The 26,826-nt window shown below is 33.0% G+C and overlaps 4 protein-coding genes across 4 annotated transcripts; all 4 read right to left on the bottom strand.

The window, feature by feature from the left end:
* Positions 1-3,426, bottom strand: LOC133031533 (protein ACCELERATED CELL DEATH 6-like). Its single transcript, XM_061105055.1, has 3 exons — positions 2,571-3,426; positions 867-1,420; positions 1-762 (listed from the first exon to the last, which is right to left on the bottom strand). Exons 1-3 carry the CDS (start codon positions 3,151-3,153, stop codon positions 1-3), a joined length of 1,899 nt encoding a protein of 632 aa, XP_060961038.1. The 5' UTR covers positions 3,154-3,426.
* A 1,571-nt stretch (positions 3,427-4,997) lies between these two features.
* Positions 4,998-8,365, bottom strand: LOC115723470 (protein ACCELERATED CELL DEATH 6). The gene is made up of 3 exons (XM_030652962.2): positions 7,608-8,365; positions 6,006-6,559; positions 4,998-5,903 (listed from the first exon to the last, which is right to left on the bottom strand). The coding sequence occupies exons 1-3, from the start codon at positions 7,933-7,935 to the stop codon at positions 5,139-5,141; spliced, it is 1,647 nt and encodes a 548-aa protein (XP_030508822.2). The 5' UTR covers positions 7,936-8,365; the 3' UTR covers positions 4,998-5,138.
* A 764-nt stretch (positions 8,366-9,129) lies between these two features.
* LOC133031066 (protein ACCELERATED CELL DEATH 6-like) lies at positions 9,130-12,865 on the bottom strand. Its single transcript, XM_061104314.1, has 3 exons — positions 12,201-12,865; positions 10,493-11,034; positions 9,130-10,031 (listed from the first exon to the last, which is right to left on the bottom strand). The coding sequence occupies exons 1-3, from the start codon at positions 12,781-12,783 to the stop codon at positions 9,201-9,203; spliced, it is 1,956 nt and encodes a 651-aa protein (XP_060960297.1). The 5' UTR covers positions 12,784-12,865; the 3' UTR covers positions 9,130-9,200.
* An 11,770-nt stretch (positions 12,866-24,635) lies between these two features.
* Positions 24,636-25,557, bottom strand: LOC115722749 (polyphenol oxidase, chloroplastic). Its single transcript, XM_030652047.2, has one exon. It carries the CDS (start codon positions 25,394-25,396, stop codon positions 24,755-24,757), a length of 642 nt encoding a protein of 213 aa, XP_030507907.2. The 5' UTR covers positions 25,397-25,557; the 3' UTR covers positions 24,636-24,754.
* Between the last annotated feature and the right edge of the window lie 1,269 nt (positions 25,558-26,826).

Below are 26,826 nucleotides of genomic sequence, written 5' to 3'. Positions count from 1 at the left end.
TTATTGGAGGTAGAGGGAAGAGATGGGTAACTTGGGGACATGTGATTTTTTTCGGAAACGTATTACTGACAAAAAGAAAACGAATTTAAGTATATAGCAAGCTTCGTAATCGCAAAACAGTTGTACTGGGCATTTGCTCTTGCTCTTGCTCCTATTTACTGTGTAGTATATAACACCAAAGAAAGACAATCCAATAACACCAGTGGCAATAGCAAGAGCAGGGGAAGGTGACAACACTGCGTACGTACCCGTAACAAATGCTATCACCATTAATCCCATAGCCACCATTGCTAAAACCATAGTCCCAATATAGCACGACAGTAAGTCTTCACTTGTATGTTTTTCAGAAGACAGTATAGTGAGGAAGAGGTTCATAAAAACCGATGTAGTAGACAGAACCATGGCTATTGTGTCTGTTATCATGAAAGCTTGAAAGGCTTTGTTATTAGTGAGAACAGCAGTGCCAAGTAGTTGTTGTTGTTGTTGATTTTTAAGCTCATTACTAAAATAGCCTCCAGGGAAAGTGAAATTGGCTGTAAATGTTACTGTTGCAATTAATGTGGCTGCAACTAGAGCTGACTCTTTGTATTTTGTAGTGATGAACTTTTTTCTTTCATTCCACTCATTTCTCTCTTTCATTATTTCTTCGCGGTCTGTTAATCTTTTTTCATAGTAAGGATTTACTGGCATTGATTCTGGGTAAATAACATCTTTCTCTAAAATTTTGTGTTTAACGAGGACTTGATGCAATTTCTCTTGGATCTGTCATATAAAAAAGAAAAGAAAAACATTGTAGAAATTGTCATAACTAACTAATAGCAAGAGAGAAAAAAAAAACAAAGTTGATATTGTAACTACATGCGTACCTTTATATCTTCTTTTTTGTCCAAACGATTGACCATATCTATAATATTGATGTTTTGTTTGTTGGATGCCATCTTATCCACTCTTGGGTTAGACAACAAAGCATCTAAAATTTTGACATCCCATGATGAAGTAGCAGCCATATGAAGCAAGGGAGTATCTCCCTCTATATCTTTTCCATTAAAAAACCAGTGATCATTGCCAACAAGTGAAGAATGTTCCAAGAATACTTTTACTGTATCAACATCTTGAGTTGTGACAGCATAATGTAGAGCATTTCTGCCCTTGTTATCAACAACCTGACAGCTATCTGGACATCTCCACATAATTACATTCATTACATTCCAATTGTCATTGGCAATTGCCATGTGGAGAGGTGTCATACCATGTTTATTTTTGATGTAGGCACTACTTTCATCATTTTCAACCAACATCTCTGTAATAGTTTTACCAGTAGAATATTGAATAGTTGCAGCATGGTGCAGAGGAGTACATCCCTCCTCATCGCCTTGGTTGATCAGATGTTCTACTTTTGGTAAAAGCTTTCTCACCAAATCTGAGTAAAATAAGATTGTACCCCATATACTCAAAATATTAATGTACAATTATATATAACTTTTGAGTATACTGTTGAATAATAGAAATTAGTTAGGTAGTTAGTGGTAGTTATTCTGTTAAATGGTAGTTATGCAAGTTGTTATTTTCTATTTTGGCTCTTTCGTTCTCTGTTTTAGCTGCTACTACTATAAATAGCAGCTTCAATTGTAAAGTTGATTTTTTTATTTTTATAAATTGACTTTTTTAATTTTTAAATTATTTTTAAAATATTTTAAAATTAATATTACGTGGACCATTAAAAATTTGCCACGTGTACAAGTTTGTACACGTGGATAGTCTACCATGGTACTTAACTGTAATTTGTGGACGGAGGGATACAGAGCAAAACAAAATTCAGTAGGTTTTGTTACCAAAATTTTGGCTTTTTTGATTAAGTGTTACAAAACCTAAAGTTCAAGTGGTTTAGCCACTAATATCCCTTTTAAAAAATATAGGGTCTATTTTGTCATTTAACAAAACAAAAGGTCTAATGTGTCATTTTTCCAAAACACAGGGTCCAAAATAATATTTACCATTTTCATTACCTTCCAACCAAACACCACCTAGGTGGCATTTGGTTAAAATAATGAAATAGAATGGAAAGGAAAGGAAACAATCATCATTCTATTCTTTTGTTTGGTTGCATATTAAAGTGTTAGAATGTCATTCCAATAGAATGGACTTTTCACCATTTTAGTGGAATGTATATTCCATTTTGAAATGGGAGGAAAGACTATTCCAATGCATGATGTAAAAAAATTTAATAATTTTTTTATCAATTTTTTTATATATTTTAAATTTTATTCCATTTCATTCTTATTTTTATTCTTATTCCTATTCTTATTCTCATTCTCATTCATATGTTTCATTCCTTCCAACCAAACATCACCTAGTTATTTATTAAGTTCTAGTTTGCTTTTTAATTAGTTTCTAGATTGAGTCTATAAGTTCAAATCCGTAAAGAATTTGTGGTCAAGAATCAATTGAATCTTATATATTTTAATTTAATAACTACTGTCGTTAATGTCAAAAGTAGTTAGATACTATTGTCTATTGTAATTATTGGGAAGTATTAATACCTAATATTAGCATTGCTCAAAATATAGTACCTTGGTTGCCTGTTTTAACTGCAGCATGCAGTAGAGTTCCTCCATTAGGAACATCAGTGTCCAGTGTCGACCAATTCTTCAATAGTTCATCAACCAATTTCAAGCACCAGTAGCTTCTTTGTATGGCTAAGTAAAGCGGAGTCTCACCCGCTTCATTAGCCGAATACCGGAAACCAGGGTCTTCTCCGGGTAATATTCTTACAACCTCATGATGTCCAAACCTCACAGCCTCATGCAACGCAGTGTCCTTTTCTATATTCTTCATCCTCAACATATGTAATTTCATCACTTGGTTGTTTTCACATTGTTCGATAAGAAACTTGACCATAAACACACGACCACACCTTGCTGCCATAAGTAAGGGAGTCTCCTCTCTTGCATCACCTTGCATCAACAATGCTGGACACATCTCCAGGATCTCTCTTGCGAAGATTTTGTCAGTGGTTTTCTCAGAAATGATATTGAGATGCAAAACTGTGTTCTTTTTTCGGGCAACTAATTGGGTAAGATTAAGTTCGTTGCGCTTTTCCTTGAAGGGGCCGATTTGGCCATTAGAGGCTGCCTTGTACAGGTCTGAATTCATATAAGAAAATTGGGTAAGATTGGAAAATTTTGTAGGTTGTCTACTTCATATGTAATCTTAACATGTTTCTCTACCATATATATGTTGTACAAATCCATATCCTTAAACTTAATATCTGTGGTGGAGAGAAGAAAATAAAAGTAGGACTGAAAGAAAATGTGTACGTTGACTTTGTCATCTGTTTCTCTACTATACAAAACTTGTTGAGAAATAAGAAATGTAATTCCACTTTTTTCTTTAAATATGAAAATAATTACATAAAAAAACAAACAGCTAATTAACTATCTATATAAAGTAAGCATACCCAAATTGAAAAAATGGCTACTCTCGAAGTAGACGCTCCCCCATGTCTTTCTTATTGATATTTACGTTTTTAGTTATATATCTCAAAAGTCTAAACTATACACACACATTATTATTCACTTTCTTCTCATATTGTATCTTTTCTAAAATGTCTACTTTGGTCAACTGTTTTGGGATAGTTTCATACAAAATTTTGTGTCCCAGCTGGATATTGTCCCGTCGCGACGGGATTTGGCAGCAACATATTTTTTTGGTTTTTCTTCTCAATTCTTTCACCACTTGTCCTCAATTCTTGTAAATACTTTCTTTAAACACTCGGGGACCTGAAACAAAAGAATCAAGCGTAAAATAGTCCTAAAACTAGAAACAAAGAGTGAAAACTAACCGAAAATACGTCTCGAAACTTAGACTAATTTTAGCCTAACAATAGAAAATCAAATTTCCCTTATGAAAAGGCTTTTGATATTGATCTAAGTTGTACTGAAATCTTATTCTAACATAATAATAATTTCATTAGCAATAGATCAATGAATATTGATTATTCTTTCCTACTTATAATTTTATTCGTATTGTGTCATGCTAATTTATAATATCGTGTTGTGTTCAAGTTTATATTTTTTTGTATCTTCTAAGTTCATGTTAGTCTCGTGCTATGTCAAAAAACTCGACTCATATTTACAACACTAGCTATAATAGTAATACAATGAAAATTCTGAATAGTTTACAATACCGAAAATAAGGTTTAAACAGTTACCACACGTTTAAGAAAAAACAGTCGTGTGTACAATAAAATATGTAAATCTTATTTTTGGCATTGTATATTACTCGGAGTTTTTTTTAAAAAAATGTATAAGTGGTACTAAATAATTATAACATACACGATCATAACAAAAAATAGACTAAAAGATTCTCCTAATTGCTGATAAGGAGTTTATTAAAACACACATTTAAGGGGTATACTAGTAACTAATATTAGCTGAATTTTTTAAGAGTATAAAATATTGAGCATTGATATTGGGCACCAGTAGTGCTTATAGCACCTCTAAACATATCGCCTTGCGATTGGCTAGCGATACTCCTTAAAAGTTATTATATTAAACTATGTGGTATCTAATACTTAATTAGACCTATAGAGATGTTGACACATGGGTGAGTATTAGGCTCGGCCAAAGATAAAGAAGCTGAGCTGTACCAAGACTGTTAGAACAGTTAGGATATGTTGTTAGAATTCTGTTATCAGTTGTAACAAATGATTTCCATCCTTTACAGCAGATGTAATTCTATATAAACTGTATGTACCTACTGTTCAGCTAATGAAGAGCTTCTTTCTTTTCTTCTTTCTTATCAGCTTTCTTTCTTTCTTCTTAATAAACTTCAATGGTATTAGAGCAAACTTTGGTTCAACAATAAAAAGAGTTTGTTACAACTGATAACAAAATTCTAACAACATATCCTAACTGTTCTAACAATCTTAGTATAATTTCTTTATCCTTAACAGGCACCACTAACCCTTTTAGCACTTCTCATAAAATATTCAATGCTAAGTTTAAAAGATTTTGATATTTCAGGAGAAAAATAACTTTGATAGTTTACATGCATTTGTTATTAATTATTTAATAAATAGAGAGAGAGAGAGAGAGAGAATTAATTAATAATTAGAGAGTACTAATAAACCAAATCATTTATTGGAGGTAGAGGGAAGAGATGGGTAACTTGGGGACAGGTGGTTTTTTTCGGAAACGTATTACTGGCAAAAAGAAAACGAATTTAAGTATATAGCAAGCTTCGTAATCGCAAAACAGTTGTACTGGGCATTTGCTCTTGCTCTTGCTCCTATTTACTGTGTAGTATATAAGACCAAAGAAAGACAATCCAATAACACCAGTGGCAATAGCAAGAGCAGGGGAAGGTGACAACACTGCATACGTACCCGTAACAAATGCTATCACCATTAATCCCATAGCCACCATTGCCAAAACCATAGTCCCAATATAGCACGACAGTAAGTCTTCACTAGTATGTTTTTCAGAAGACAATATAGTGAGGAAGAGGTTCATAAAGACGGACGTAGTAGAGAGTACCATGGCTATTGTGTCTGTTATCATGAAAGCCTGAAAGGCTTTGTTATTGGTGAGAACAGCAGTGCCAAGTAGTTGTTGTTGTTGTTGATTTTTAAGCTCATTACTAAAATAACCTCCAGGCAAAGTGAAACCGGCTGTAAATGTTACTGTTGCAATTAATGTGGCTGCAACTAGAGCTGACTCTTTGTATTTTGTAGTGATGAACTTTTTCCTTTCATTCCACTCATTTCTCTCCTCTTTCATTATTTCTTCGCGGTCTGTTAATCTTTTTTCATAGTAAGGATTTACTGGCATTGATTCTGGGTAAATAACATCTTTCTCTAATATTTTGTGTTTAACGAGGACTTGATGCAATTTCTCTTGGATCTGTCATATAAAAAAGAAAAGAAAAACATTGTAGAAATTGTTATAACTAACTAATAGCAAGAGAGAAAAAAAACAAAGTTGATATTGTACGTACTTGCGTACCTTTATATCTTCTTTTTTGTCCAAACGATTGACCATATCTATAATATTGATGTTTTGTTTGTTGGATGCCATCTTATCAACTCTTGGGTTAGACAACAAAGCATCAAAAATTTCGACATGCCATGATGAAGTAGCAGCCATATGAAGCAAGGGAGTATCTCCCTCTATATCTTTTCCATTCAAAAACCAGTGATCATTGCCAACAAGTGAAGAATGTTCCAAGAATACTTTTACTGTATCAACATCTTGAGTTGTGACAGCATAATGTAGAGCATTTCTGCCCTTGTTATCAACAACCTGACAGCTATCTGGACATCTCCACATAATTACATTCATTACATTCCAATTGTCATTGGCAATTGCCATGTGGAGAGGTGTCATACCATGTTTATTTTTGATGTAGGCACTACTTTCATCATTTTCAACCAACATCTCTGTAATAGTTTTACCAGTAGAATATTGAATAGTTGCAGCATGGTGCAGAGGAGTACATCCCTCCTCATCGCCTTGGTTCATCAGATGTTCTACTTTTGGTAAAAGCTTTCTCACCAAATCTGAGTAAAATAAGATTGTACCCCATATACTCAAAATATTAATGTACAATTATATATAACTGTTGAGTATACTGTTTGAATAATAGAAATTAGTTAGGTAGTTAGTGGTAGTTTTTCTGTTAAGTGTTAGTTAGTTATGCAAGTTGTTATATTCTATTTTGGCTCTTTCCTTCTCTGTTCATAGTTGCTACTACTATAAATAGCAGCTTTAATTGTAAAGTTGATTTTTTTAATTTTATAAATTGATTTTTTTTAATTTTTAAATTATTTTTAAAAGTTAATATTACGTGGACCACTAAAAATTTGCCACGTGTACAAGTGTGTACACGTGGATAGTCTACCGTGGTACTTAACTGTGATTTTTTGACGGAGAGGTACAGAGCAAAACAAAATGGGAGTTCAGTAGGGTCTATTTTGTCATTTAACAAAACAAAAGGTCTAATGTGTAATTTTTGCAAAACACAAGGTCCAAAATAATATTTACCCTTTTCATTACTTCCAACAAAACACAACCTATGTGGCGTTTGGTTAGAGATAATGAAATAGAATGGAAAGAAAAGGAAACAATCTTCATTCTATTCCTTTGTTTGGTTGAATATTAAAGTGTTGGAATGTCATTCCAATAGAATGGTCTTTCCACCATTTTGGTAGAATGACTATTCCATTTTGAAATGAAAGGAAAGACCATTCCAATGCATGATGAGTAAAATTTAATAATTTTTTTATCAATTTTTTTTATACATTTTAAATTTTATTCCATTCCATTCCTATTCCTATTCCTATTCCTATTCTTATTCTTATTCCTATGTTTTCATTCATTCCAAACAAACGCAACCTAGTTATTTATTGAGTTCTAGTTTGCATCTTAATTAGTTTAGTCTATAAGTTCAAATCCGTAAAGATTTTGTGGTCAAGAATCAATTGAATCTTACATATTTTAATTTAATAACTACTGTCAATGTCAAAAGTAGTTAGATACTATAGTCTATTGTAATTATTGGGAAGTATTAATGCCTAATATATATTAGCATTGCTCAAAATATAGTACCTTGGTTGCCTGTTTTAACTGCAGCATGCAGTAGAGTTCCTCCATTAGGAACACCAGTGTCCAGTGTCGACCAATTCTTCAATAGTTCATCAACCAATTTCAAGCACCAGTAGCTTCTTTGTATGGCTAAGTAAAGCGGAGTCTCACCCGCTTCATTAGCCGAATACCGGAAACCAGGGTCTTCTCCGGTCAATATTCTTACAACCTCATCATGTCCGAACCTCACAGCCTCATGCAACGCAGTGTCCTTTTCTATATTCTTCATCCTCAACATCTGTAATTTCATCACTTGGTTGTTTTCACATTGTTCGATAAGAAACTTGACCATAAACACACGACCATACCTTGCTGCCAGGGAGTCTCCTCTCTTGCATCACCTTGCATCAACAATGCTGGACACATCTCCAGGATCTCTCTTGCGAAGATTTTGTCAGTGGTTTTCTCAGAAATGATATTCAGATGCAAAACTGTGTTCTTTCCTCGGGTAACTAATTGGGTAAGATTAAGTTTGTTGCGCTTTTCCTTGAAGGGGCCGATTTGGCCATTAGAGGCTGCCTTGTACAGGTCTGAATTCATATAAGAAAATTGGGTAAGATTGGAAAATTTTGTAGGTTGTCTACTTCATATGTAATCTTAACATGTTTCTCTACCATATATATGTTGTACAAATCCATATCCTTAAACTTAATATCTGTGGTGGAGAGAAGAAAATAAAAGTAGGACTGAAAGAAAATGTGTACGTTGACTTTGTCATCTGTTTCTCTACTATACAAAACTTGTTGAGAAATGAGAAATGTAATTCCACTTTTTTCTTTAAATATGAAAATAATTACATAAAAAAACAAACAGCTAATTAACTATCTATATAAAGTAAGCATACCCAAATTGAAAAAATGGCTACTCTCGAAGTAGACGCTCCCCCATGTCTTTCTTATTGATATTTACGTTTTTAGTTATATATGTCAAAAGTCTAAACTATACACACACATTATTATTCACTTTCTTCTCATATTGTATCTTTTCTAAAATGTCTACTTTGGTCAACTGTTTTGGGATAGTTTCATACAAAATTTTGTGTCCCAGCTGGATTAGCTTACTCATTATTTATGAGAAAACAATTTTGTCCATGGACTTGGTGTTTTTTTATTCCTTAGATGAATGTTGAACTAACTAATATTATATTTTTAGGGAAGTTGACAGCATAAATCCTTAATAAATTTATTTGTACTTAAGTGTTTATGTGTTGCACTTAAGTATCTAATCTTTAATTTTAATGATATAAATAGTTAATTTTTGAAGCATAAAATTAAGTAAATATTGGCATTTAAATATTTAAGTCGCCCTATTTTAGAAAAAAGAAAAGAAAATATATATTTAATTCACTATAAAAACCTTATGTTCACCTTGATTAAATTTCTTTTTGATAAAATCAATTTATTGTGATTAACAATATTCATCTTAATCATTTACAATCTTGTAAGATTTGTTAATAAAAAATGTCAACAATAATTATATACTAAAATAGTAAAAAAAATCACACAAATATATTATTAAGAGTAATTATAATTTTCGTTTAAAATACACTTAAATTATTTAATCCTCTGACCAAAGTTTGGGTTTCGGGTCCAGATCCTCATCAATGCCATTTTCTATGCACTTTCTTATAGTCGATCTTAACTTCCAATATGGATAAATGGAGAGATAATAGTGTAAGACTCTGCACACTTTATTGGAAAGTATAACTAGAAGATAGCAAACGTTTTCCAGTAGATCACAAACTTTGTGTAGAAGATCCCAAAATAATTCTACTACCCTTTTGCTCCTTGTTACTGTGTACAATATAAGACCAAAGAAAGACAATCCAATAAGACCAGTGGCAATAGCAAGAGCAAGGGAAGGTGACAATACTGCATAAGTACCTGTAACAAATGCTATCACCATTAATCCCATAGCCACCATTGCTAAAACCATAGACACAATATAGTACGACACTAAGTCTTCACTATGTTGGTCAGAAGACACTATAGTGAGGAAGAGGTTCATAAAGACAGAGGTAGTAGAGAGCACCATGGCTATTGTGTCTGTTATCATGAAAGCTTGAAAGGCTTTGTTATTGATGAGAACAGCAGTGCCAATAACTTGTTGTTGTTGATTTTTAAGCTCATTACTTAAATAACCTCCGGGTAAAGTGAAACCGGCTGTAAATGTTACTGTTGCAATTAATGTTGCCGCAACTAGAGCTGACTCTTTGTATTTTGTAGTGATGAACTTTTTTCTTTCATTCCACTCATTTCTCTCCTCTTCCTTTAATTTTTCGCGGTCTGTTAATCTTTGTTCGTAGTGAGAATTTACTAGCAATGATCTTTGGTAAATATTCTTTAATATTTTTTGTTTAAGGAGGACTTCAAGCAGTTTTTGTTGGATCTGTCATATAAGAAAGAAAAGAAAAACATTGTAGAATTTTTATAACATAGCAAGAAAAGAAAATCACAAAGTTCATATTATGCTAATTAGGATTTTTTCTCCCGAACATTGACATATATCATATCATATCCAATTTTTAATGTCGTGAAAAATCTTCCCTGAACTAATATTGAGCTTATTATATTTTAAGACTTTTGTACAATTTTAGTAAAATCTTACATGGATAAAAGTTTACTAGGCATGATTAGACAAATATCAAAGTCCAAAGACATGATTGAGTAGATATTAAATTATGAGGAGCTTGATTTAGTACATGGACATTAACCAAATTAGTAAACTTGAATGGAATTGGACAAAAAATTTTAAGAATTCAACAATCTCAATAATTAAGATGAATTTTTAACGATTCATATTTTATTTTTATTTTTTTTGAAAAATAACGATTCATATTAAGTACGTACCTTCTTATGTTGTTTTTTATCCAAACGATTCACCATATCTAAAATATTCATGTTTTGTTTGTTGGATGCCATCTTATCCACTCTTGGGTGAGACAACAAAGCATCTAAAATTTGGACATCCCAAGATAAAGTAGCAGCCATATGAAGCAAGGGAGTATTTCCCTCAATGTCTTTTCCATTCAAAAAGCAGTAGTCATTGCCAAGTGACTCATGTCCCAAGAATTCACTAACTGTATAAACTTGTTGAGTTGTGACAGCATAATGTAGAGCATTTCTACCCTTATTATCAACAACTTGGCAGCTATCTGGACATCTACTTATGATTTCTCTCATCACAGCCCAACAGTTATGGGCAGTTGCGATGTGGAGAGGTGTCATACCATGTTGATTTTTGATATAGGCACTACCTTCATCTTTTTCAAGCAACATCTTTACAATTTCATAACCCCTAATTGCCGCATGGTGCAGAGGAGTACATCCCTCCTCATCGCCTTGCTTCATCAAATTATGTTCTACTTTTGCTAAAACCTTTTTCACCAAACCTGAGTAAAATAAGATTGTACCCCATATGCTCAACATATTAATGTACAATTATATATAACAATCAACATATATCGTGCTTACTTAAGATTCTGTTATCTTTTAATTCTATAAACTCATTTTTAATGTTTTCCACTAACTTATCATCCCAAACGTACCCTTGAAAATATATCTTTTACATTAAAATATTTTTCACAGTTCCTAATATTCAAACACTTTTAATGGAAAAAAAAAAGTTTATTATAAAAAGATAAAAATAATGGAAAGTCTTTTTTTTATTAATATACATATAACTAATTTATAATAATGATGTTAGGATTTGTTTGTTAGTTTATAAGGTTTATATTGTATTAAAAAATAAATAATATTATGTTTAAATAAAATAATGTATTATATTAATTACTACGACAAAATTTTTTAAAAACAATGTAAATTGTATACATAATAAATGATCTATATTAACTTGTATTATAATATTTACAAAGAATTCGGGATTAATCCGAATCTCCGACCCGGATTCGGACCCGAGAACCAAACCCAGACTCGAACCCAGACCTTAGGCCCTAGACTCGGGAACCCCTGACTCAGGACTCAGACACCAAACCCAGACTGGACCTGTGACCTGGACTCAAACCCAGACCCTGGATCTGAACCCAAATACGGCACTCGGATCCGAACCTAAACTCGAACAAGGACTCAAAACTCAGACCCGAACCTAAATGTGAACCGAACACAAGACTTGACCTAGTCAAGTTTATTGAAAATATAGTATAACTTAATTATACCACATTTTAATACAAATTTATTTATATTAAACATAATATTCTATTAATTAATACTAATATTAATACTAATACAATACAATATTTACGGCATACCACAAACAAGCTTTACTAGTATTACTAATGTGACCTCAAGTTTACTACTTGAATTGCTGTTTTTTCTTAAAAAAAAAAAAAAAAAAAAAAAAAAAAAAGAGTAATTGTTCTTTAAGTTCAAATTAAATTAGTAAAGAATTTTAGATTAAGAGACTTAATTGAATCTTCCATATTTTAATTTAATATTTACTATTAAAATTGGTAGAACTATTGTTTGTATATTATATATTGGGCACTATGCGCATTGCTCAAAATAATGTATTTTTAGCATAGTGGATAATATTAAGTACCTGTGAAGCCGGTTTGAATTGCAGCATGCAGTACAGTTTTTCCATTAGGACCACCAGTGTCCAACAACGAGCAATTGTTCAGTATTTCATCAACCAATTCCGGGCACCAGTAGCTTCTTTCGACGGCTAAGTAAAGCGGAGTCTCACCCATTTCATTAGCTGAATACGAGAAATCAGGGTCTTCTCTGGTCAATATACTTACAACCTCATGATGTCCGAACCTCACAGCCTCATGCAACGCAGTGTCCTTTTCTATATTCTTCATCCTCATCATCTCTAATTTCGCCATTTGTTCGTCTCCACATTTTTCAATAAGAAACTTAACCATAGAGACACGACCACACCTTGCTGCCACAAGTAAGGGAGTCTCGTCTCTTGCATCAGTTTGCATCAACAATGCTGGACACATCTCCAGCATTTCTCTTGTGAAGCTTTCGTCAGTGGTTTTTTCAGAAATGATATTGAGATGCAAAACTGTATTCTTTCCTTGGGTGACTAATTGGACAAGATTAAGTTCATCGTGATTTTGCTTGAAGGGGCCGATTTCGCCATTAGAGGCTGCCTTGTACAGGTCTGAATTCATATAAGAAAATTAAGTAGGACTGGAAAATTTTGTAGGTTGAGTTAATTTGTGTAGCTACTTCATATATGTATAGATAGATCAACCAATTAATTTGGTAGGTCTTTCATATTAATTCACATATTTAATTAATTTGGTAAGCCTTTCATATTAAATATACCAATAAGAAAACTTAAGCATATACTTACAAATTTACATAAATATAATTTTAGTATTATTATTACTAAAAATTAAATTTAAGCATTTATTTGATACTGAAAATTAAACTTAGATATTTGTACATAAATTCTAAGAACATTTACATTAATTATTTAAGCAAAAACAAAAAGGAAAGGAAAGAAAATTAATAAGAAAGTGAGGTGAGTACGTAAAGTGTGTTTGTGTGTATGTATTTGTATTTGTATTTTAATTTTCGTCATTCTAGTTTGGTTTGTGACAAGGCCAACTGGCCAAGATGGAATGAAACACGTTTTAATTAATTCAATTAATATTTGCATTTACATTTCAAGTTTTACAGTATAGTAAAGTTGGACATTAATGGGTTTGCCCACATTTTGTTATATCTATTAGGTGTTCACCTCACCTAGTCAGCACTCTTATAGTTTTATAGGTTGGAATGCACAGTCCACATTGATAATGTATTAAAATTAAATAGTAAATATTATACATAAGATGTATGGGCTACTATTCTCATACTAATTAATTTTAAGATAGAACCTCATAATTCATGTAAACTTTCATTAAAGGAAAAAGAAAATTAAGTATAATTTTTGTAAACTTTATAAATACTCATCAAACCCTTCAAAGAACATATACTCATAGTATCCTCAAAGCCTTTTTTAGCTAAAATCATGTGTGGGCACATATGTATAATGTATATGCTATTATAAAGTGTGATACAAAATTAAGTGACCAATTATGTTATGGGTATCAAAAGGGTATTAAATTGTCATAGAAATAATGTGTAGATACCATAAGTTAATTTATAATTTGTTGAGGGGCCAAATTATAAATACCCAAAACTCATTCTAAGATGAGTCTATAAATAGGTAGTGGTCCCCAAGAAACACTAGGGTTTCAGTATTCTCTTCTACCCCATCAGAGAAAATATTTTAGAAAATAGTGTATTCTTGGAAGATCAAAACCTTCTCTGCAATCTCCAACAATGGCTTCAGGTTAATGCTTCCGCTTATATTTTATCATCTTCTTCTTCTTTAATTTAGCAAAGGTTATTTATGATTTAGGGTTTTCTATATTGAAGCACTTTAGGAGTATGTTTAGATCTGTGATTTATATATTTCTTAAGTGTTTTATAAACCCTTATAACCCCATGATTCTGAACAATGTGTATATCTAGAATATTTTTTTTTTAATATTATATATTTGAAATAAATAAAATTTTAATAAAGTAAGATTTAGTGATGTATTTTATAAAAGTTGATGTATAGTGTAATGTAAAAGTATGTTGTAAAATAAAGAAATTAGAATTTTAGTGATGTATTTTAATGATAGATCGAGTGAGAAATTATTGGGAGTGCTCGTCATCTTTTTGAGGTGTTTGATCCTTATATGGGACTATAAGGCCATTTAAATTGGAGAAATGTTAAAGGGCACCCATGGAACATGAAGAACAAAGTTGCAGAAGAAAGGGAGTTGAAGGAAGAAGAAAGAGCAGAGAAAGGAACAGAGAAAGGAAAGAATTATCTCATTGAATCTAAACAATGTACAGCCTTATATACAAGAGAGATTGCAGAATAGCAAAACAGAAATCATAACAACCAACTGAAAGCCATAACAGATAACAAACAAACAAACTAACTGCTAACTAACTCAAACAGTAACAGACTTAACAACTAACTGTTTGATTAGTCTTAACACCTCCCCTCAAACTCTGAATTGGATGGCCTCTAATTCTGAGTTTGTCACGAAACATAGAGAATCTTTGGCTGGAAATGGCTTTAGTTAACCCATCTACAATTTGATCAAAGGCTGCCACATGTTTGATTTGCACCATCTTGTTTATGACCTTTTCTCTCACAAAGTATAGGTCCAATTCTATGTGCTTAGTTCTAGCATGTAGAACCGGATTCTGAGTGAGCATTATGGTACTTAGGTTGTCACACCAAATCGTAGGAGGCTGAGGTATTTGAATGTGAAGTTCAGAGAATAAGTAATGCAACCATGTGAGTTCAGCTGTCACATTTGCTACACTTCTATACTCAACTTCAGTACTTGAGCGAGAGATGGTTTGTTGCTTCTTGCTTTTCCAAGCAATTAGATTAGAACCAAAGAAAATTGCATAGCCAAAGGTAGACTTCCTGTCATCGGGGTCTGAAGCCCAATCGGCATCACAGTAAGCAACAAGGTCATAACTTTCTAGTTTTGTAAACTTGAGGCCGAAGTCCATAGTGCCACTGATATATCTTAAAATTCGCTTAACAGCCAGCCAGTGTGTCGAGAGAGGCTTTTGCATAAACTGGCATACCTTGTTAACACTAAAGGACAATTCGGGTCTTGTAATTGTAAGGTATTGCAATGCTCCTACAATGGATCTGTACAATTGGACATCGGCAAGAGGTTCCCCCTGGTGAGCAGATAAGCGAAGACCACTTGTCATGGGTGTTGGAGAAGGCTTTGAGTCAAGCATTTGAGCCCTTATAAGCAAGTCTCGAGCATATTTAGTCTGACAAAGATGAATTCCTTCATCAGAATAGGCAACCTCAATGCCTAGGAAATATCTCAAAGGACCAAGGTCCTTCAAAGAGAATTGAGTGTTCAGATCTGCAACAAGAGTGTCAATAATAGTTTGGTCACTCCCTGTTATTAAAATATCATCAACATACACAAGAACAAGTGTTGTTGAGGTGTTGGTGTGATTAATAAATAAGGAGTGATCAGATTTGGAAGAAACAAATCCAAAGGATATTAGACTCTGTTGCAATTTGTCAAACCAAGCTCTAGGTGCTTGCTTTAGACCATAAAGAGCCTTGTTCAACTTGCACACTAAATGTTCTTGTCCAGGGACTTCAAAGCCGGGTGGTTGAGTCATATAGACCTCCTCTTGCAAATCACCATTTAGAAAGGCATTGTTGACATCTAGTTGTCTAATTTTCCAACCATTAGACAAGGCTAGAGTCAAAACAACCCTTATGGTAACAGGCTTAACCACAGGACTAAAAGTCTCTGTGAAGTCAAAACCTGCTTGTTGGTGAAATCCTTTAGCCACAAGCCGAGCCTTGTTTTTAAGAACACTTCCATCGGGGTTTTCTTTGATCTTGTACACCCATTTACACCCTATTGCTTGTCTTCCTTCAGGAAGTCTCACCAAGATCCAAGTTTTGTTTCTAGCTAAGGCAAGGATTTCATCACTCATAGCACTATTCCATTGCTCTTGTTGAAGAGCTTCTTTGAGAGAGGAGGGTTCTCTAGAAGCCAAAAATGCCTTGGGTTTGAAAATTCCTAACTTGGATCTGGTGGTCATGTGATGCTTGTTAACTCTGCTTGGTGCATTCAAACAGCCAGCAACAAGAGGCAATGCAGCTGGAGAAGAGCAGATAGGAGGAGGTCTAGAATCTGATGTTGCAGAACTCAAAGTACCAGAATTTGGAGATGGTGAACAAGGTTGTAAGCTGGTTCTTGTGACAGTAACAGCTTCAGTACCCTCATTAGTTGGACTAGCAGTAGCCTCTTCATGAACACGAGCACCACTTGCTAAAGTTGCACCTGCATCACAGACAGCGGTAGCTCCTACAACAGGTTACACAAGCACTGGAAATTGACTGTTAGAGGGACAAATATCTATAGGAGGATTAGGTACAAAAGTATTGTCACACAAAGCATGTTGGTCAATAGTATTTGGGCTATTTAAAACACCTGAAAAATTACCAGCAGTAGGTACAGAAGTAACTGGTGCAGTAAGATCATGGATGGTGTATGGATGTCTGTAATGAGAACATGTAGGAATTAATGCTGATATGAGGAATGATTTTTCAGATGCATCTGTGGGAGAAGTGGATTGAGAAGTTTGCTCATGTGGAAAAGAGAACTCATCAAAGATAACATCTCTCGAGATGTATAGCCTACCTTTAGAGTCAAGACACTTGTACCCCTTGTGATTCAAACTATATCCCAAAAAAGTACAAGGGGAAGACCTAAACTCTAACTTGTGTTTATTGTAAGGTCTAATGTTGGGATAACATTTGCAACCAAAGGTTTTAAAGGTTGTGTAGTCGGGCTTAGTGTGAAATAGAGTTTCCAAGGGTGTAGACTGCTGCAATAAGGGTGTAGGAATTCTATTGTGTAAATATACAGCAGTTCTAAAGGCTTCATCCCAGAATTTTAGAGGTAAGGAGGCTTGTGCAAGAAGAGCTAGGCCATTTTCAACAATGTGCCTATGCTTTCTTTCAGCAAGGCCATTTTTTTGAAGAGTAGTAGGACAAGGGTGCCTATGATGAATACCACATTCAGCAAGAAAGTTGGTAAAGGATCTAAACTCTCCTCCCCAATCGGTTTGGAGGGTTTTGATGGATTTACCAAGCTGTAGTTTAGCTTCAGCCTTAAAATGTTGAAATTTTTTGAGGGCATCAGACTTGTTTTTGAGAAGGTAAAGCCAAGTAAACCTAGAATAGGCATCAACAAAATGAATGTAATATTTATAGCCATTAAAGGATGGTGTGTGTGATGGTCCCCAAAGATCAGAGACCACCAACTGAAGGGGTTCAGAAATAATAGATTGAGATGCCTTTGGGAAGGGAAACTTATGGATTTTACCAAGACAGCAAGCAGAGCAAACAGAAAATTCAAATTCTTTATTAATGCCAGAAATGTTACATGATTTCAATACATTTTGGACAACCTTCTCGGAAGGATGTCCCAACCTATTGTGCCAAAGAGTGAATTCATTTTGTACATTGTTGTTACACTTAAAGCAGTTTGATACTTTAACAGTAGAACCATTTAGTGTAGCAACAAAGGTACATTTGGAACTAGGTTGGGCTGAACTACTGTAGGAAACATGACTGGTTTGTTGAGGGCTTTGCTGCTGCAAGTCTTGAGAAGACAGATTGGAAATGGGGCTGGAGTGAACAGGACCAAGTTGAGTAGGGTCAAAAGTATATAGGCCATTCTTGTGCATCCCCATCAGCAAGGTAGTATGACTCACTTTGTCCTTGACAAAACACAAATCGTCATGAAACTCAAAATATACATTATTGTCTTTAGCAAATTTAGCAACACTAATGAGATTCTTTGTGATTTCTGGGACATGAAGTAAGTTATTAAGAACTAAAGAATGAGATGCATGCTGAGGTGTAAAATAAGATTGACCAATATGCTTTATTGACAAACCTGTACCATCTCCAACATGCATTTGATCTTGTCCTCCATAATCATAGCAATTTGCTAGATTTTGAGCTTGAGGAGTACAGTGATTAGTGGCTCCTGAATCTGGATACCAGTTGGGATCACTTGAATTGTTGTTGCTGGTGGTGGGGTTAATTTGAGGTTTCTGTGTTCCAGCACCTTGAGAACTAGAACCTGGCTGTGATCCTGAGAAAGACTTGTCAAAACGGTAATAACAATTGTGTGCAGTGTGACCGAAACGCAAGCACAATTGGCATTGCACCTTACTGTTCAGATTCATAGCAGATCTACCAGATTGATTAAAGGAGATATTACCTTTACCACCACCAAAGTTTTCTCCTCGATTGAAATTTCTGTTTGGAGCTTGATTAAACTGACCTGAGTTGCTGTTAAATTGTGCATTTCCTCTTCCAAAATGTTGTCGAAACCTTCTCCAAGCTAGAGTAACCTCCATCAGTGAATCCATAGCAGGATCTTGATCACTTGAAACAAGATTCGCACTCAGATCAATTTCCTTATTCGACTTTTCGATCCTCGATTCTGAAGCCAGAAGTAATGCCTCAATTTCACCGACGGTATACTGCTCAGTTCGAGTATTAGTGGATATGACGAAAGTATCATATTCACTAGGAAGCCCCTTGAAAATCACAGCAACGTGATCTCGATCACTCAAGATTTCTCCAACAGAAGCAAGAAGATCAACGGTCTGCTTTACCTTCAAGAGATAGTCGTTGAGGCTGAGATTCCCTTTCTTTAAGTTCTGCAATTTAGTGCGAAACTCCAGAATTTTCGAAGATACTTGCAGAGTGAAATGCTTCTCCAAAGTCGACCAGATCTGTTGTGATGAATTGCATCCCACCATTCGAGTGAGAAGACCTTCAGTCATCGATGACAGCAACCAAGAGACCAAGAGCTGATCTTGAACTTCCCAGTTAATGTATTCTTGATTAACTCTGCTCTGTATTCGATCCTCTGGGGTTAGAAATTCAGCTGGAGGTGGATCCTTGATAAACTTCAGTAGCCTATTCCCTTTGATCGCAGCAAGTACCTGTTGCTTCCACAACAGAAAATTGTGGTCATTCAAACGAATTGAAATGCTATGGTTGAAGTAAACAGGTTCTTGAGATCGAGGTTGTGTTGCTTGAACTCCATTGACACCAGATGTGTTGGAGTTTCCACCAGCAGCTCCTAGAGTAGCCATATTTGCATTGAGCGGAGGAAAGTGCTCTGATACCATGTTAAACCTCCGATCCATTGAACTGTAACACCAATAAACATGAAGAACAAAGTTGCAGAAGAAAGGGAGTTGAAGGAAGAAGAAAGAGCAGAGAAAGGAACAGAGAAAGAATGGAGAAAGGAAAGAATTATCTCATTGAATCTAAACAATGTACAGCCTTATATACAAGAGAGATTGCAGAATAACAAAACAGAAATCATAACAACCAACTGAAAGCCATAACAGATAACAAACAAACAAACTAACTGCTAACTAACTCAAACAGTAACAGACTTAACAACTAACTGTTTGATTAGTCTTAACATGTCTAGTAACCTTATGAAATGTAATATTGTTATTAGTGAAATTTAACATTCAGTCCCACTTATTTTAATTTAATAAAAATTATAGAAAACTAGTAACCAATTATAAGAAGTCATGTCATTGAAGTGCTAGCCATTTGATACCCCATAACAATATTACTCTTTAAATTTTGGATATAGTTAAATACATAAATTTAACTACCGGTTACAAATAACTAAGTTTAAACTTAAAGTTAATATCTACGTGATCATTCTCTTAATGATATATATATAAATATATAAATTTTTAAATAAATAAATAACATGGACTAATAAAAAATTTTCATGTGACCATTAAATTGGCACCAAATATATCTACAAAAGTTCCATATACCTTAAGTATTATTATTATAAATATTAAATTTCGGTACTCTAAATTTACTATTATTAATTATTTGAAATGACATTACAGAAAAAACAAACTATTTGAAATGACAAGTTATAGCTTTTGCCAGCCCTTGAATCTGTCTTTTGGTCATATCATTATACAGTAGAACTTCTATCCAAGAATACACTTGGGACCAAGTAAATTATATTTTAATTGGGAGGTTATAACTAAATAGAGTTACACTAGAAAAAAATTAAAAAAAACCAAAAAATATCAATGTAACAATAATAACAATAAATAATCATTAATACTATATCATAATAAAAATATTTTAGAGTAAATATAATTTCATACATATATTATAATTTAAAATAAAATTATTAATTTTACATAAATAAATTTACAAAATACATGTACATATTTTATTAAGATGTAATTATTCTTATATAGAGATATACTTTGTTAATACGGGACTTAAAAAATGTATAACTAATTACAATTTAGAGGTTATTCTTATTTATAACTGGCCCAAATTGAGACTTGATTTTTTTATAACAAATTAGAGGTTATTCTTAAATAGAGTATTCTTAAATAGAGGTTCTACTGTATCATTTTAAATGACACATCGATTGTTTACGATCTAAATCTTTCCAAAAAAACATAAAAAATGGAGGTGTGTTATATAATCTTTTAACCAATCTGTGCTCAAAAAATAGAGGAGTGCTACATTAATCTCTTAGTCAATGTTAACGGTCTAAATCTACTGTTAATATTTCATTATAATTTCTTAGTTAATTTTTGTACTTAAAATTTTTTAATCAACTTTCCTACCTGAAAAACACATGCGGGCCTAAATGTTTTTATATTATTTTATTAAATTAAATTGTGTCACCTCACATTAAATTAAACTAATTAGAACATCTTCAAAGGAACTTGCTCAATAAGATCAATGCTAAGTTTCTTTAAAAGTAGTCAAAAAAATTTCACATTTGTAACAACTTTCATTCTAAAATACTCAAATGCTACCAAAAATTATTATTCAATATATTATTTATTTTAATTTTCTAAATATTAAAAAAAAAAAAAACTCACTACGGTAATTAATTTGAATGTTTATTCCAATACTAAAACACCTTGCAAACGTGGTTCTTTGTCTAAGAGCATCTTCAATACGGGACATTTATAGTTATTAAAATATATAAATCATTCTAAAATATTTTTTCTCTCTCATCTACATGAGATTTGTCACATTTTTTTTAAAATAATCTAATAATTTACAACTCTAAAAGTTATCCACCATGGTCTCAAATCACATTAAATTAAAAAAAAAATTAGGTAAAAAATTATTTTCTTCTAATAAAAAAATATCATGTGGCCATTGTCTATATTGAGCAACATTTTACATAAAATTGGTCTTAAAAATTGGACCACATTACATATGTGACAAGACCACTTCAAGTCACTACTACAAAAATAGTTTTTCTCGACGTTTTTAAATAGTCGTTTAAAGTATTCACGTCGGTTTCTATTACTGTCGCCTATACGAAATAGGCAAAATAGGCGACGGTCTAATGTGGACTTCCCGACGGTTTGAATGTAATAAAAAAAGAAGAAAATACAGATTTTTCTGCCATTAATGGCAAAAAATCTGCATTTTCTCTCATTTTTTCCTGCATTAGTTTTATAATTTTACTTAAATTAAAATAAAACAACTAATTAATTTTGTTACAATAACAACTAACTTTAAAACACATTAAATTTATAGAATAACAAAATAAATATATATAATAAATACAAAAGTATATAAATAAATAAATATATTTATACCGAGCTCGGAGAGAGAGAAAGAGAGAGAGGGAGACAGACGAGAGGTGGTGGTGGTCCGACGTATGAGATGGAGATGAGAGAGATACCAACGGAAGATGGTAGTGGTCTGACGTATGTGACGGAGAGTCAGTGGCAGAACTTGGCACCACTTTAAGGAGGGGCCAAGTATAAAGATTTTTTTTTTACAAACAAAAAAAATAATTGAGTATGTATAGTACACTTATATTTTTGTTGGTTCTCTATTTGTTCGACATTTTAGAGTATTTTTCAAACTATTTTTTAATGATCATGTACGTTGTAGTTATTTAGGCTCACCGGTAAATTTTTATAAAACTTTGAATAGTTTACAATGCCAAAAATAAGTTTTAAAAATTTTATTGCAATCATGACTATTTTTTTTTATATATTTAGTAAACAACTATTTGAACTTTATTTTCGACAATACAAACAATTTAAAATATTTTGAAATTTTGCAAGTGATCCTAAATATCTACAATGTATACTATCATAAAAAAATAAACTTAAAAGCTCTCGTGAATGCCTAAATAGATAAGGGGTCTACCGAAATATCCCTTTAAGAATGTCTTATTGATTCTTCCTAAAGAATTAAGTATTTCTTCTTATAATTATATAGTAGTAATTTTTGGTTTTGATTTGTTTTAGATACTTAAAATTAAAATTAAAAAAAATATAATAACTTTTATTTTTATTATTTAAAAAGAACAAAACAAACAATAGTATTCAAAAAATTGTATTTAAGGTCATATTACAAAATGAAATGGACTAGTCTAAGGTAATTTAATGTGACAGTCAGTAGTCCCGTGATCCGTAAGGGGAAATACCGGGTAAGCTGTGCAATCCCACATCGCCTGGGGAAGGTCAAATGGGATGATTTAGAGACTGTGTAGGTATGGGACTACACAGTTGAAGAGAGCTTAAATGGATTGATTGGTACTACCTGTGTCAACAAGGTGCATCTTGTTTTTCGGTAGCCCATCACGAAAGAACTCCACAGTTAAGCGTGCTTGACCTGGAGCAATTTTAGGATGGGTGACCTCCTGGGAAGTTTTCCCAGGATGCGTGTGAGTGAGGACAAAGCATGCTGGAAACACTCGTGTTGGTCTGTAGGTCGGTCATCGATCAATGAATGGCCCAAAGTGACGTACTCGTGTATAAGAGCCATTCATTCCGTGGGTGTAAGGACCCAATGGAGGCTTGAAGCGGGAACATTACAAATGGTATCGAAGCCTCGACCAAATGGAAGTGTGGTCGACGAGGACGTCGGACCCGTGAGGGGGTGATTGTGACGGCCGTAGTCCCGTGATCCGTAAGGGGAAATGCGGGTAGTGCAATCCCACATCGCACAGGGAAGGTCAAGTGGGATGATTCTGAGACTGTGTAGGTATGGGACTACACAGTTGAAGAGGGCTTAAAAGGATTGATTGGTACTACCTATATCAACAAGGTGCATCTTGTTTTTCGGTAGCCCATCACGAAAGAACTCCATAGTTAAGCGTGCTTGACCTGGAGCAATTTTAGGATGGGTGACCTCCTGGGAAGTTTTGCCAAGAAGCGTGCGAGTGAGGACAAAGCACGCTGGAAACACTCGTGTTGGTCTGTAGGGCCAGTCATCAATCTAGGAAGCAGCTAGAGTGGCGTACTCGTGTATAAGAGCCATTCATTCCGTGGGTATAAGGACCCAATGGAGGCTTGAAGCGGGGACGTTACATTTAAATACCTGCTGACTCATTCAAATCCGCCAAGTAGTAAATTTTTAGAAAGAATAAAATAGAACTTCAAATAATTAACTTTTAAATATGTGTATAATAATTAATGTCACATCTATTTTTTTATTAAAAAGAATATTATATATTTAATTGTATATAAACCACAAAGTTGAAGTTAGGGGGGCCATGGCCCCAGCATCCATCAACATAGTTCCGCCACTGCGGAGAGTAGAGGGAGACCGAAGGGAGGAAGGGTAGGTGGAGATCGATGGACGAGAGAGACGAGAAGAAAGGGAGATCGAGAGAAGGAGGAAGACAACGAGAGAGGAGGGCGATGGTGCGAAGGCATTAGTGGGGTTTTCGATATATATTTTATGAATTTTACAAAAGTACCAAAGGGTGTTTTGATATAACAGCAAAATGATATCCAGGAAAGTTTATAAAGTAGTTATTTAGGAGCATTTATAAATGTTTAAGGAATTTTAGATAATTTATAGTGTAAAAAATAAAATTTAAATAGTTATTTAATATTACTATAAAGAAAATTGTCACACGTGCTATAAATATAGATGAGAGATACTGAAATATTAATTTAGGGGTGTTCTATGAATTTTTCCTATAATATATAAATATATTTAATGGAGGAGATTTGAAGATAATTTGTGTATTAATGGAAATTTGAGGATAATTTAATTTATTGATAAAGCAAGGGTAAGGGACAAGAATAATAAAGTGATTTAGAGAAAGAATTAGTTTTTAAAGATGGTAGGTTGGAAAATTTGTAGTAGTAGTTTTGATTAAAGAGTATTATCGAATTTAATTGTAGTACAAGTTCTTAGAAATTTAAAAGTTTTGTCATTTATTTTTTCTTGATTATATGCTGATCATATTTTTTTCTTTTTGATGTTGCTAATATTATAGTATTATAAAATTTATTATTTAAAATATATATTTATTCAAAGTATATGTTAACCAATCGACATATTGATGAGGGGCTTAAATTATGTTTAATACGACAAATATCAACAAATATATAAAATAAAAACTTAGCAGTATACTTATAGAGTGTATATAATAACAGTACAAAAAACACAAAAGCAAGTATAAAAATCTTTGTAAAAGAGCTGAAATTACAAAAACACCCTCATCTCGTTTATCCTTGAAGCTTAATCCCAATGCCCTGAACAGTAATTTGACCTTTCCCAAACTTAGGTACCAAAGTGACAACCACACTATCATCATCATCTGCTCCCACTTCCTCCAACAGATCGGAAATCCCCAAATTCAGACCAGTCTTCATCGTCTTACTACTTCCTCTCCTCTGCCCATGCGGAACATTAGCAAAGCTCCCGGCGAACTCCGCCGTATCAGGTCCTCCCATGACGTCATCCACGTCGTTCACGTACACGTCAAACTTCACCGGAAGACTTCGATCGAACTCGATCCCTTCGATCACCAGAACCTCTTCTTCGTCTTCTTTCTCCGCCTTGGTTCTCGATTTTCGTGGCCTGATCACCACTCGCTTGACAGCTCCGTCTAGCTTGATCGGGTAATCAGCCGCTGCTGCTGGGGACGGTGATGATGATGATGAGGTAGCGAAGAGTGTTCCGGCGCCGATTAGGAGATTTCGACGGTCGAGAGTGAGGTTGTTGGAGTGATGGTGATCGTTGGATTGGGAATTGGACATGATTGGTTTTGGATTGGGGGAAATTGATTGGATTATTGGTGAGTTTTTGGTTGTGATTTTGAAAAAGGAAGAAGAAGAAGAAATGGGTATTGAATTGAGAGAATACATTTTTGTAGGGTTTTTGTTTTGGGTTTGGATTTTAAAGAATGAAAATATTGTAATTAAATAAATAATCGGGAAATACACGTTAATATTATTGATTTAATTATTTGAATTTGACATGTATTTATTGTATATCTTTATGGCTATAATAATTGAACTAGCGGCAAAATTTTCTTTATATTTTAATGTCTAATTAAAAATTTTGTTTTTTAAATTTTAACATGTATTAAATCATGTTTCATGAATTTTTTTTAATCGTTAAAAATTTCTCTTGAACTATTGAGATTATCGAATTTAAGTACTTTTGTTTAATTTCATTCAATTTTACTAATTTAGTGATTATTTATGTACTAAATCATGCTCTTGATACTTTAATATTTATGGAATTATTTCTCTCGTACTTTTACATGTGTCAAATCATGCTCCATGAACTTTCATCCATGTTAGACTTTCCTTACTAAAATTGGACAAAAGTCCTTAAATTCAACAATCTTAATAGTTTAGGAAAAATTTCTAACGACCAGAAAAATTTAGGAGCATGATTTAGTGCATGTGAAAATTGGAGAGACAAAAATCTTAATTAGTCTATTTTAATATAGGTAAATAGTGGCATAACTGTTTAAAGTTTTGGGTTTATAGACGGCATAAACCAAATTATCTAATGATTTTTTTAGTGACATAAGTATCCAATGTTTATAAAACTGTAATTTTTCTCCAATTTTATCAATAGAGACTCTATTATTGTCTTAAACAAGGTACATATAAGATTCAGAATCAAGATTATTTAGTTTGGACAGAAATATATAGTATCAGTTACTTTCAAATCTTTTTTTAATAAATTTAAAACGAAATTTGGACTAACGAAAATGAAGAAATTACAATTTTACAAATTGGATATTGATGCCATTAAAAAATTTATTTGGATACTTATGATGTTATTTACCATTTTAATATTTATATATACTATGAGAGTTTATAGCTGTTTTGACATGTATGAGAGTTTTTTTTTTAGTGTAATTCGGTTATCGATGATTACATACACTATAATTTTCTAAGAACATGTGTAAAATTTTTTTAAAAAAAAATAAATTATTTATAGTATTAAAAATACAATTAACTATTTGTGACGATTGTAAAAAAAAAGAGTCAATTGAATCTTAATTATACTTGAAAACTATCAATTATGTAAACTATTCTAAAAAAAAATAAAATTTATAAGTAATAATAAATAAGTATTACTATCACGAAAAAGAAGTAAAGACATTTCATTAATTTGAGAAAGTTGAAATTAGATTACAGGAATGAAGACTAAGGACTATATATACAGAAGGTTCACTCAATTAGAACTTAGGTAGACCAGTAGTTAGTTATAACTAACATCTAACAGAAAACTGAAAAGAAAAAAAAAGAGTTTAACAGAAATAACTACTTTCCTA

The sequence above is a fragment of the Cannabis sativa genome, chromosome 9 (assembly GCF_029168945.1).
Source record: "Cannabis sativa cultivar Pink pepper isolate KNU-18-1 chromosome 9, ASM2916894v1, whole genome shotgun sequence".
Lineage (NCBI taxonomy): Eukaryota > Viridiplantae > Streptophyta > Magnoliopsida > Rosales > Cannabaceae > Cannabis > Cannabis sativa.
The sequence above is the reverse complement of the archived record's forward strand: the minus strand, read 5'-3'. Positions and strand labels throughout refer to the sequence as shown.

What these genes read in the sequence shown, in the direction of transcription:
- LOC133031533 (XM_061105055.1), bottom strand. Translation starts at nt 3,153, where the DNA reads ATGAATTCAGACCTGTACAAGGCAGCCTCTAATGGCCAAATCGGCCCC. An exon ending in AGTTAAAACAGGCAACCAAG is followed by an intron (nt 1,421 to 2,570) that starts GTACTATATTTT and finishes TATTTTACTCAG; the next exon opens with ATTTGGTGAGAAAGCTTTTA. An exon ending in ACAAAAAAGAAGATATAAAG is followed by an intron (nt 763 to 866) that starts GTACGCATGTAG and finishes TTTATATGACAG; the next exon opens with ATCCAAGAGAAATTGCATCA.
- LOC115723470 (XM_030652962.2), bottom strand. Translation starts at nt 7,935, where the DNA reads ATGGTCAAGTTTCTTATCGAACAATGTGAAAACAACCAAGTGATGAAA. An exon ending in AGTTAAAACAGGCAACCAAG is followed by an intron (nt 6,560 to 7,607) that starts GTACTATATTTT and finishes TATTTTACTCAG; the next exon opens with ATTTGGTGAGAAAGCTTTTA. An exon ending in ACAAAAAAGAAGATATAAAG is followed by an intron (nt 5,904 to 6,005) that starts GTACGCAAGTAC and finishes TTTATATGACAG; the next exon opens with ATCCAAGAGAAATTGCATCA.
- LOC133031066 (XM_061104314.1), bottom strand. Translation starts at nt 12,783, where the DNA reads ATGAATTCAGACCTGTACAAGGCAGCCTCTAATGGCGAAATCGGCCCC. An exon ending in AATTCAAACCGGCTTCACAG is followed by an intron (nt 11,035 to 12,200) that starts GTACTTAATATT and finishes TATTTTACTCAG; the next exon opens with GTTTGGTGAAAAAGGTTTTA. An exon ending in ATAAAAAACAACATAAGAAG is followed by an intron (nt 10,032 to 10,492) that starts GTACGTACTTAA and finishes CTTATATGACAG; the next exon opens with ATCCAACAAAAACTGCTTGA.
- LOC115722749 (XM_030652047.2), bottom strand. Translation starts at nt 25,396, where the DNA reads ATGTATTCTCTCAATTCAATACCCATTTCTTCTTCTTCTTCCTTTTTC.